Here is a 12,569-nt window from a genome sequence, read left to right as displayed (position 1 = left end):
CTGCGATTTTTTTCATTAGTTTATTATTCATGTCTTTAAGTAATGCAATAAAATGGATGTTACTTCTGTTACACCCTGTATATTATTAAGGTACTGTATTTACAGCCAGATGTCCTATTGCTAACTCTTACATGTTCTACAAGTAAGGGATTTCTCATTTCACATTATTTCAAAAGTAAAAAGCTAAGGCTGACAAGGAAATCACAAGCTTCACTGCTTGTAAATCACAGTGGTTTCATGCAAAGTGCAGAGGATATAAACAGACCACGTATGTACAGACACACAACTCACATACATATTCATTCCTAATCCATTCCAATCACCCCTAACCCTCTCTTCTAAAACATGAAGTAGTCATGTAACCTTTCTACAGCAAAAAAAAAGACCCGTTCAGGCTTTCATGCTTTAACCCTTCATCTCCTAGCATAAAGCTATCTCTCTCAGGATTTGTAGTTTCACAATCTATATGATGACTTCGCTAGTGCTGGTAGCATGAAAAAAGCAACCCAATTGTATAGTAGTTGGCTTTAGGAAGGGCATCAGGCAGTAGAAACCAAACCAAAGTAGATAATGGCTATTCTGACTGCCCTCAATCAGGGCAGCCAGGAAAATCTACTGAAAGAATGGACGGATATATTTAGAACAGAAAGATGACTGCAGTTGATATTTTAAACAAAGTTTAACAGAAATACCATTTGTAGATTGTGTCACTACAATCAAAAATTTACTATAGCAGTTCGGACTTATTGGAGGCGTTATATGTTAAAAAAAAAAACCGAGGTGCCCACATTCAGTTTGCTTATGAACATAAGAACTGGACATCAACAAACTGCTCAGAAATCTTGTAATCAGGTGATTCAAACATTAATGGGTTTGGCTTTGATGACCAAGTGTACATTTAACATAATAAAGAAGGATTTGACACAGTTAATCCAACAGTTAAATATAGTAGTATCAAGTCCTCCATGTGTGTTAGGCTCCCTGAGATACCACTGCATCATCTGTGCAACCTTAGCTTACATTAAGATACAATGTATGGTATTCTATATATATATTTTTTGACACATCCTAGATGTCATTGTAATCTTGCTGTCTTTCATGCTAAAAAGTTTGTCTTTGCTAGGATGCCTTTAAATTTTATTCACTGCACGTCTTGCTTTGTCTCGAATCCTGTGACAGCTTGAGCTATGAGAATTCGGTTATCAACAAAGAGAAGTTCCCACAGGAAACCATTTTAAACCCTTCAGCACTAAAATAGTCATATCCGGTCCTCATACTGTACCTGTTTTATATTCAGACAGGTTAGGCCTAGTCACTCACATATACTAACCATGTTATTCTAAAAATAGGCAATCTCATCATGGAAATTATCTAAGTTACAAGATAATACATGATGAATTGAAAACAATGAATAAATGAGAATTATATTTGACATAATAACCTGAAAGCTAAAGAGTTAAACTACTCTGTGATAGTCTGGAGAACTATAGTATACAGAAGATAGCTGAGAACTGACCCCTGATGAACTGCAATTTGCAGGCTAAATTCCTTGTTGATCTCGTTACTAATACTCACACTACAACAGCATGTGTGTACATGGTTTGCAACGTTCTGGCATGCTGTCCATGTATGCCTAGTTTTCCTATTGACCACAGGACAGAGTATGATAACCTGTCAAAAATCATTTGTAGGTCAACAAAGGCTTGGTTGCTAAAACCTTTTGCTCCAGAGACAGGCCATCAGAAGTATCCTGTCCTGGTATAAATCTTGACTGCATCTCATCTAAACTAAATTTTCTTCCTGATTACTCAAGTTAAACCAGTTGAAAAGATTGTTGAAAGGCTTATCTCTTATACTGATTGTATCTTAATGCATTTCATACACATATATACATAATAAGCCATATAACCATTATCATCATTTAATGTCCATGATTTATCCTGGCATGGTTGGACAGTTTGACAGCAACTGATGAATCCAAGGACTGCATTGTGCTGTTTGGCATGGTCAATTTGGCTGGATGTCCTTCCTAACACCAAGCACTTTATAGCATGTGCTAGAGGCATTTTTCATGTCACTGACACTAATTTATATACATATATTTATATATACATGCCAGCATGGAAGGCAGACATTAAATTACGATGATGATGATACATATTTTTGAAATATTTATAAAACTGGGAAGAGCAAAATTCTTTCTAGTGGTAGATACAAAAAGAATACTTGAAAAAATACAGAATTTTAACATCAGTGTTTCTTATTCGCACACCCATGGTTCTCTGAATTGCATACAGTCTAATAAAACTATTCTTTATGCTACATACTATATAAATGGACATTTTATACCAGTAATAAGACTTGGAAACAATCAGTTCCTTCCTAATTAATAATACTGATTTATAGTTGTCTAAATATTTACCATCTAAAAGCTAGTGGGAGACAACCATCACAGAGACATCTTTCTCATTCAAATGTTTTCCTCCCAATGATAAATGCTTCTATCTCTCAAAGTTTGTGTAATCACACACACACACACACACACACACAAAAAGTTATTGATCAAGTATCTATGTTGTAATAAGGAACTGACTGAATGTCATTGATCCTATACTTGTCTATCTTGTTTTCTGGTCAGAAAAGAAAATCAATCAGGTTTCTCGTCTCACCTGACAGGTGAGTAAGCAGCTACTTAACTGATTTTATCAATGTTAGAGCTAAGATTAATAATAGAGAAGGTGGCTTGAAATTAGCTTAAAATTACAGCTTTAACTCTAAATGATTCCACAAAGACACAGGCATGGCTGTGCCTGTTAAGAAGCTTCATTTCCAACCACATGGTTTCAAGTTCAGTGTCACTGCATGGTACCTTGGGAAAGTATCTTTTATCACATATATTCTACCTCTTTTATGTTGAAACTGATGAGATCTGTCTGGCCTCACAATTTTCTATAATGCTGTTCTCAGAAATAAACAATCACATCATCGAAATCTCAAAGTTACGAGTTTGTGCATGATGAATATAAAATTAAGCCTTTCTACTATAGATGCAAGGCCTAATATTTGGGGGTAGAGGACTAACCAATTTCATCAACCCCCAGTATTTGACTGGTACTTAATTTATCGACTCTGAAAGAATGAAAAGCAAAGCTGACCCTAGCAAATTTGAACTCAGAACATAAAAGACAGATGAAATGCTGTTGAGCATTTTGCCCAGCATATGAACAATTCTGCCAGGTCACCATCTTTGATAAATTTGAAATAATCCTTTCTATTATAGGCACAGGGCCTGAAATTTGGGGGAAGGGGATAGTTGATTACATCGACCCCAGTACTCAACTGGTGCTTAATCTATTAACCCCAAAAGGATGAAAGTCGACCTCAGTGGAATTTGAACTCAGAACATAGCAATGGGTGAACTACTGCTAAGCATTTTGTCCAGTGCACTAACAATTCTTTTCTACTATAGTCACAAAGCCTGAAATTTGTGGGAGGGGGCCAGTCGATTAGATCAACTCCAGAACACAACTGGTAATTAATTTATTGGGCCCGAAAGGATGAAAGGCAAAGTCAACATTGGCAGAATTTGAACTCAGAACATAAAGACAGACAAAATACCACAAGCATTTTGCCCGGCATGCTAACGATTCTGCCAGCTGGGCACCTTATAAATTTGAAATAATGTGATTAAATAAGTATTACATTTGACTGAGTAATCTGAATGCTACAGGGTTAAGAGTTAATCACTTACATACTTATGCTACACTCTGCAAACCAAAGCAACAAAGGAGTTCCCAAGTGGTCACTCATCCTGGCAAAACTGCATAACTCCAATCTCCTTCAAATTCTAGGTCAACTTAACCTGGGGCCACACAACACTGATGCATAACATTTTACTTTCAAGGGTCATTTACATATTTTCTTTTTAGCTTTGTTCTTTTTGTTTTCTTTTGTTCTCAGGCATAGCGCTGTAGTTAAAGAAGTTTGTTTGCAGCCACATGATTTTGGGTTCAGTTCTACTCTGTGGCACCTTGAGAAAATGTTTATATTTATAGCCCCAGACTAACTAATGCCTTGTAGGTAAATTTGGTAGGCAATGTGACTGAACCTAAAGCTATGTGATTGAGAAGCGAAGTTGTTATCACACAGCCATGCCAATGCCTCAATGATAATTTTTCACAAGAAGCCTCACAGTGTAAAAAGAGATTTTTCTGAAAGAATATAAGAAAACACAATGTAAGATATCAACTGTTTGAACCAATGAACCATAACAAGTATTAACATCATCACCATCAACACTTGGACATTACTGTCTCAAGTCCTAGAGTTCATAGTACTGGTTACTCAGTTTCCATGCTATATAAGTAACTGAGATTGCAACATTCACCCTAAATTGGACACCAATCTGTCGCACAGTTACACATTGTGAGTGAACTGGAACATGAAATGAAATGTTTTGCTTAAGAACACATTACACAACCCAGTCCAGGAATTGAAATCATGATGTTGCAATTTGAATGCAACACCCTGTCCACTAAGTCACACACCTTCACAAGTATTATGAGCTTTGCAAAAAAAAAAAAACATTACCTAATTCAAACAGCACAGTAGTTATCTCTGAGTGGTTGGCGTTAGGAAGGGCATCCAGCTGTAGAAACTCTGCCAAATCAGACTGGAGCCTGGTGTTGCCATCCGGTTTCACCAGTCCTCAGTCAAATCGTCCAACCCATGCTAGCATGGAAAGCGGACGTTAAACGACGATGATGATGATGATGATGATGCGCCCTTTTAAAGCCTAGCCAGGCTCATGGACCCGGTTTCCCAGTTTCTACAACGTATGTGTTCCCCCCCAGCTAGACGGGACGCCAGTCCATCGCAGCTTTACTCAAGAAACAGGAAGATGTGTGAAAGATTACAACAGGGATCACCACCACCCCCTGCCGGAGCCTCGTGGACCTTTAGGTGTTTTCGCTCAATAAACACACACAGTGCCCGGTCTGGGAATCGAAACCGTTATCCTCCGACCACGAGTCCGCTGCCCTCACCACTGGGCTATTGCGCCTCCACAAACAGCACAATAACCTACTGTGAAAAAGCAAATAGCCAACCAGAACCAAAAGCAGAAAGAGCACCTCTGATGAAACAATAGTTGTGTTCTGTAGAAAAATCTGACACTTTAATAGTTACAACAATGAGGGTTCCAGTTGATCCAATCAACAGAACAGCCTGCTCATGAAATAAACATGCTAGTTTATTCAATGAGCATACCCTTAACACAGTTCTCAGGGAGATTCAGCACAACACAGAATGTGGCAAGGTTGGCCCTTTTAATTACAGGTACAACTCACTTTTGTCAGCTGTGTGGACTGGAGCAACATGAAATGAAGTGTCTTGCTCAAGGACACAACACACCACCAAAAATTGAACTCACGACCTTATGACTGTGATCCGAATACCCTAACCACTAAGCCATGTACCTTCACTGCAGAAAAATCTAAGATGTTAATGTGGGAGTCTAGGACATATTTTTTAATGTAGTCCAACATATCCTCAAGAGGACGGAAAGGTTACAGCTGGAGTGCTTTTGATTACAGGTCTGCACAACTCGGATTGATTTTGGCTTAATTCTCACAATTCTGACAGCAAGCAAGCCAGCAAGGGAGCCTCTATATCAGTTGTTCTCAACCGCAACTCTCAGGGCTGCATGAAGCCCTCAACCATCCTTCTGACAACCCCCTGATGATGTTCCTTCTATAGATACAATAAATTTATATCTATGCCATCTTAAAAAAAAAAAAGAACACATTGGATAATGAAGATCTGATATATCATTTGAATTAAAGGCGGGATGGGTCTACACGATTCGGGTCAATCTGGTGCTAAATTGCAAATTAACCACAATCATTCAGCCGGTTAATCTCAATTTCAATAACTTCGGAAATGAATGTTTTGATCTGCAATGATATACCGAGATAAGAAGTTTTATTTATTTATTTCAAGTGCATAAGGAAATGAAATCAAGCAGAGCAGTAACATTAGATAAGCTGAAGTACAATAACGATGACCAATCCCGACGACATTGAGATAAAAGCCTACCTGAATACTTAATGGTTTAAAAAAAAAAAAACAGGTAAAGGAAAGTGTCGGACAATTGATTAAAGAGTTGAGTTTAAGAATCTGGAAGTCCTGAAACCAAACCTTATCTCTGAAAATTATATTATACTTTGTGTTAGCAGATATTCATTTAGTGCATCTAGTTAAAAATTGGTTTTATTTTCATTTTATGAATGAGCCATTAGTACTAGGAAGGAAAACAGTCATAACAGAGTAACACCTGTCATAACATAAAATGAAAATGTCTAAATACTGAGAATTATGTTAACCACATCTGTTATGCTGAGCTGGTACAGAGAGGGTATGTCATTGAAGAGATCGCAAATGGCAATGAAAAGGCTTTTACAAACATAACTGACTGACCGACTAATCGAATAATTAATCAATCGAGGAGTTAGAGAAATGCCATTGCTGACCACAATAATAATTGCAATTAGATTATCAATCTAATTTTTTTTAATATACACAGTGTTGAGAAATCATTATCTATAGCAAACTTCTTCATTTCCCCCCAAAAAAATTTATACATTTTAAAACACTGGGTTATTTTCCCCACTTCCAGGCAAAACACTAATTCACTCTTGATGCATTTTCTCTAATTTCATCTTGCCATTAGCCATTTACAATTTTGAGATGGCTACTACCCAGTGACAGCTCATGTATAGGCAATGCAGCACCCTATTTCCACTCAATATTATCGATAACATTCAATATAATGAGTCCTTTTATCTTTAATTCTTTCTTTATACTTGTAAATTATATAATTCTTAAGCTTAATGCCAGTAGCCATCCCCTAGTTTATGAAAAAAGTACGAAAAATCCTTGTATAGAACAGTGTCCTTCACAGTTCCAGCGACATGGTGTTTGGCTGTTGTGCACATGCACACATCTATATTCTTCCCTGTGCCTGTTAAATCATATGTTCGTGCCATAAGGCTTTACTTCCACACACGCCAGCTTAAATTAATTCGTTCTTAGTCGAAAGACACCTGTTGTTATGTCCTGTTATTTGCATTTGTGTAACATTCTCCGTTCTTTTTCATCCTTGTTTTCGTATACATTCGCTGCTTTCTTCCAAGGAATCTAATGCTCTTAGCTTAGTTTTTCATTGGGGCTGGCCAGATTGGAGCAATCTCAAGTATAACCAGCTGAAATTACAAAGATAATCTGGAACTCGACTGAGGATAGAAACTCCAAATGATCCGTCCTTGTTTTCTTTGTATTGTCTGTCTGGATCTTTTGTTGTCCTTTTTTGTATCACCTAACTGCCTGGATGTTTTGCGTACTTGTCCCATTTTTGTATTTTATATATAATAATGATAATAATTTTAGGGATAAAAATCCAAATTTACAGGGAAAAATTCAATTTAATTTATTAAAATTAAATTAATTTCACAATATATAATATATAAATATTTAATTTAGAGAAAAAAAACACAATTATTGAATTCATCCATGAAAATCCACAATCACATAGAAAAATTTAATAAGTAAATACACTAAAAAGACCTATAATAAAAATCAAAAAAGTACAAAGTAATAAATATTAAAATAGTGAAAATGACTACACTAAAATTTGTTGGCCATGTGCATTTTCTTCTTATTTTAGAACTGCTTTTTTTTGTTTGTTTGTTTTTTTTGACTAAGTTATCTTTGACCTGACCAGTAGCTAGTGGATTACCCCTCATTTGAGTACTTATTACTTCCAAGGTTCTGCTAGCTATGAAATGAAACATATGTAGCCTGGATTTTATCTACTCCATCCCCTAAATTTGGATACACACACACACACACACATATGTGTATTTATTAACCAATGAAATTGCAACAGTCTGATTTTCATGTTTTATTATTTGCAATTTTCACAATATTGAAATAAACTAGTACTTTCGTGTGTTACACATTCTTCAGGTTTATGACAGTCATGTTCCACAATTGACAACTGTGTATACATACACACACACACATATAATGGGTTTCTTTCAGTTTCCATCTACCAAATCCACTCACAAGGCTTTGGTAAGCCTGAGATCATTGTAGAAGGCACTTGTCCAAGATGTCATGCAGTGAGACTGAACCTGAAACCATGTGGTTCAGAAGCCAAGCTTTAATGTAATTGGCATACATTTTATAACATTTGCACAGGAAACAAACCAATGTAAGGACATCACGTTATTTTCCTCACACAATATAAGTGTGATTATTGAGATACGATTCATGACCACTCCTCAGAGGAAATCTACTCATTTCCCTGCCCATGAAGAGGGCCGAACAGCAAGTGCAATGCAAAATCAAAGTAGGGTGTAACCAAAATAGCTACACTACTTTAAATGAAGTTGTATTAAAATGTGTGCAGGTGTGGCTATGTGGTAAGAAGTTTGCTTCCCAACCACACAGCTCCAGGTTCAATCCCACAGTGTGGCACCTTGGGCAAGTGTCTTCTACTATAGCCTTGGACTGACCAAAGTGGATTTGGTAGACAGAAACTGAAGAAACTTATCATGTATGTGTGTGTGTGTGTGTGTGTGTGTGTGTGTTTGTCACCCACCACCACTTGATAACTGTCCTCATAACTTAGCATTTTAACAAAAGAGTGATAAAATACATATCAGGCTTTAAAAAAAAAATTAAGTAGTGGGGTCAATTCACTTAACTAAGTCTTCTTCAAGGCAGTGCCCCAGCATGGCCACAGTGTAATGACTGAAACAAGTAAAATAAGGCATCCTGTTGTAGAACCTAGCTAAATCAAGCACTGGAGCATCAGGCAATCATTCGAACCACCAGAGCCTGTGAAACTGTCCAACCCATGCCAGTATGAAAAAGCAGATGTTAAATGATGACACACACACACACACATACATGAGTGGGTGTGTTTGTGCTTATCAGTGTAGATTATCTATATGCACTCAATAAGGGTGGGAATAAATCTCTAGATAACCATAACTCAATGGAGTTGAACTCAAGACATTTGATAGCATGGCCACCAAAAGAATAAGAATATAAGAGTAAAAAGAATGCATGAAAAAGTAGATAGAGCATAAATGTCAAATAAACTAACAAATGTCTTTAAAACCTTTTTTTAGACTATTTCAGATTTTTATCTAAAAAAATGACAAATATAATAGCATTTGATATAATGGGTAATGGTATAATGATAAAAATAGTTACCCTCTTCTGTTTCACAAACTTACATTTTGTAACTAGGTTATGTAAAACTTTATCTCATTTATTTTTTCAACAATCTAGCTATGTGTATATTTTAAACACATCTGGAAAGTAGACAAAGCCAATCTTAAAATAGTATGAAAATAAGAATAAGGCCACAGGGAACATTAAACTACATAAAAATTCTTCTATAGTTAATAACAGATGCAGGCATGGATGGCCATGCAACGAAATGGTTTCACAACCACATGGCTGATGAAGATGATGGCTCTGGGTTTTGATCCAACTGTATGACACCTTGCATAAGGTTCCACACAGTTCACTGGTTTTGAGTTCACTAATAAGCCATTGTGATTGAATCTAGAAGAGAGAAATCATATAGGAACGTGTGTGTGTGTGTGTGCGCACACTCAAGCACACACACACATGGTTTGAATCACACACAGCATGGCAACTAAGGCAAGTGTCTCTTCTGCAAGAGCTTCAAGCTGACCAAAGGCTTAGGGGTGCTTTCAGTAGGCAGAAATTAGAAGTTTTCTGTGTGCGCGCGCGCGAGCGTGCGTGCGTGCGAGCGTGTGTATGTTTACTTGTGAAGGTACATGGCTTAGTGGTTAGGCTGTTCAGTTCATGATCATAAGACCAGGAGTTCGATCCCTGGCAGTGCGTTGTGTCATTGAGCAAGGCACTTTATTTCACATGGCTCCAGGCCACTCAGCTGGCAAAACTAAGTAGTACCAGTAATTGAAAGGAGCCAGCCTTGTCATATTCTGTGTCATGCTGAATCTCCCCGGGAACTATTCAATGGGTATACATGCCTGTGGAGTGCTCAGCCACTTGTATGTTAATCTCACAAGCAGGTTGTCCTGCTGATCGGATTAACTGAAACTCTTGTCATTGTAACTAACAGAGTGCTAGTGTGCATGTGCATTTCCATGTGCACGTGCTTGAACTACCAGCAGTGATGTTGTCGTAATTTCCCTGTCAGCAAATCATTCACAGACTTTGCATCTTCAAAGATGAGCGCGCGCGCGTGCGTGCGTGCATGCGTGCGTGCGTGCGTGCGTGCGTGCGTGTGTGTGTCTATTTGTATACGTATGCATGCACATGTGTTGCTGTCTTATGATCATATAAGACTAGCATTGTATAAAAAAAACGTATTGTAAAAAAGAAGTCAGTCAATAAATATATGGACTGATTAAATAAGAAGCATACTGAAGGAAGCACCAAGGTCAATGTGATCGACTAAACTTTGGCAAGTCATGCACCAGCATGGCCACTGTCCAATGACCATTGATCAGTAAATGAAGAGATTTTGTTGTGTGTGGCGGGGGTTGCATGTATGTATGTGAGTGCCTGTGTATGTATGTGCCTGTGAATGCATGTAAGTGTGGCACACACGCACACAGATGCGCAGTCACATATACAGGCGGCGAGCTGGCAGAAACGTTAGCACGCCGGGCGAAACGCTTAGCCGTATTTCGTCTGCCGCTACGTTCCGAGTTCAAATTCCGCCGAGGTCGACTTTGCCTTTCATCCTTTCGGGGTCGATTAAATAAGTACCAGTTACGCACTGGGGTCGATATAATCAACTTAATCCGTTTGTCTGTCCTTGTTTGTCCCCTCTGTGTGTAGCCCCTTGTGGGTAGTAAAGAAATAACACACATACATATGCGCAGTCACATATACATGCACACACACACACACACAGGTGCATGTATGTAGGCGTTAGAAGCAACATGAAATGAAGTGCTTTGCTCAAGAACACAACACCCAGTCTGGGAATCAAACCGATGATCTTGCAATCACGAGTGCAACACCCACACACACACACACATACATACACCCACAAGTAACTCTCAGTATCATCTACCAAATCCACTCAGAAGAAGGCTTTGGTTGGCCCAGGGGTCTAGACACTAGAATAGCTGGGGTGGGGGCAGTAAGGGTGGTCCGCTCCTGGTCGCACTTTTGGGTCTCCTGTAGGCAATATGTCTTTTTTTTTGTGGGGTCCAGGGGCAGCAAACGGAAGGGCCACCCCGAGCAGCACACACTGTAGCTATCTATGCTATGGGTATAGAAGAAGAGATGCTGCACAATAGGACTGACCCCAAGACCACACGGTTGGGAAGCAAACTTCTTAACCACACAGCTATGCGCGCGCGCACGCACACGCACACGCGCACACGCACACGCGCACGCACACGCACACACACACACCATGCCAAAGCAATCCTCTGGCTCAATGGATCCTGTTGAACCTCCCAATCTATACCACTATGGTATACTGACATTAAATGATAATAATGGTGATGGAAATGGACTGATAAAACAAATACATACAAACAATATCACAAGATGCATGTGAAAATAAAAGTCTAATTTTCAACCTAAATAAATTATTACATCAAGAAGAAAAAAATAAAATCTCTAAAGCAGAATACTCACTTCTACAACTGCAGACTGGTGCGAAAGATCCACCATCGGATGATACGGTTCAGGGGATTTGTGTAACATGACTGCAGCTGCAGCTAATGCTGCGACTGTGAGGGAGCCCGCTCCAACGTACTTCAGGTATTCATCCATGTCTGAAATACAAAAGGATTTAAATTAAAGCATTTCAAAATTTGATTCCAAACAATGTAAAATTCAAAACATTGATTGTATATATGCATAAATTCACACAGACACACACAGGCATGCATACATACATACATTGTTTTACTGTCTATTTCTCCAAGCTTGCACGGACCGAATGAATTTCGTTTCAGCAGATTTTGTACGGCCGAGTGCCTTTCCTATCACCAACCTTCACCTGTTTCTAAGCAAGGTAATATTTCCCCATAGCTATATGTCTTCAGAGAATATTGGAAATGAATGGTATTCATTTATAATAATCATGCAATGTCAAGACGACACACACGCACACAAGGTGGACCAGAAGTCATGCACCAAAACGTTTGACATATTTGTGTTATTACTTTTATTCATTCATTCATTCATTCATTCATTCATTGTGCTCATCATGTACAAGTACATGTGTATTCAGGATTATTTTATTATTTTATTTTATCTATTTTATTCAATTTTAGAATTGAAGCATAATAACCAAGGGGGTTGCAGTATGGGGAGTTAGGTGGCCAGATGTTAAGGGTGATGTGGTCAAAGAAATTGTCTGGCAGCCATGACTGGGCTCTCCTGCTTGTGTGGCATGCTGTAGGGTCCTGTTGCCAGACATAGGGTCTTCCAGCGGCCACCCTCTTGATCCAGGGCAGCACTGCCTACTCCAGGCA

At 38.4% G+C, this 12,569-nt stretch overlaps 1 protein-coding gene across 2 annotated transcripts in view; it reads right to left on the bottom strand.

The window, feature by feature from the left end:
* Positions 1-12,569, bottom strand: part of LOC106881287 (long-chain-fatty-acid--CoA ligase 5) — a 97,855-nt gene that overhangs the window by 46,439 nt on the left and 38,847 nt on the right. For both annotated transcript variants that reach the window (XM_052968637.2, XM_052968636.2), the window contains one exon: positions 11,725-11,864. In XM_052968637.2, the coding sequence (XP_052824597.1) occupies positions 11,725-11,862 (138 nt within the window). In that variant the 5' untranslated portion in view covers positions 11,863-11,864. The remainder of the gene's footprint in view (positions 1-11,724; positions 11,865-12,569) is intronic.

This window comes from Octopus bimaculoides, chromosome 6 (genome assembly GCF_046866305.1).
Source record: "Octopus bimaculoides isolate indiv1 chromosome 6, ASM4686630v1, whole genome shotgun sequence".
NCBI classification, from domain to species: Eukaryota; Metazoa; Mollusca; class Cephalopoda; order Octopoda; family Octopodidae; genus Octopus; species Octopus bimaculoides.
Note: the sequence above shows the minus strand (reverse complement) of the source record. Positions and strands in the feature narration are given on the sequence as shown.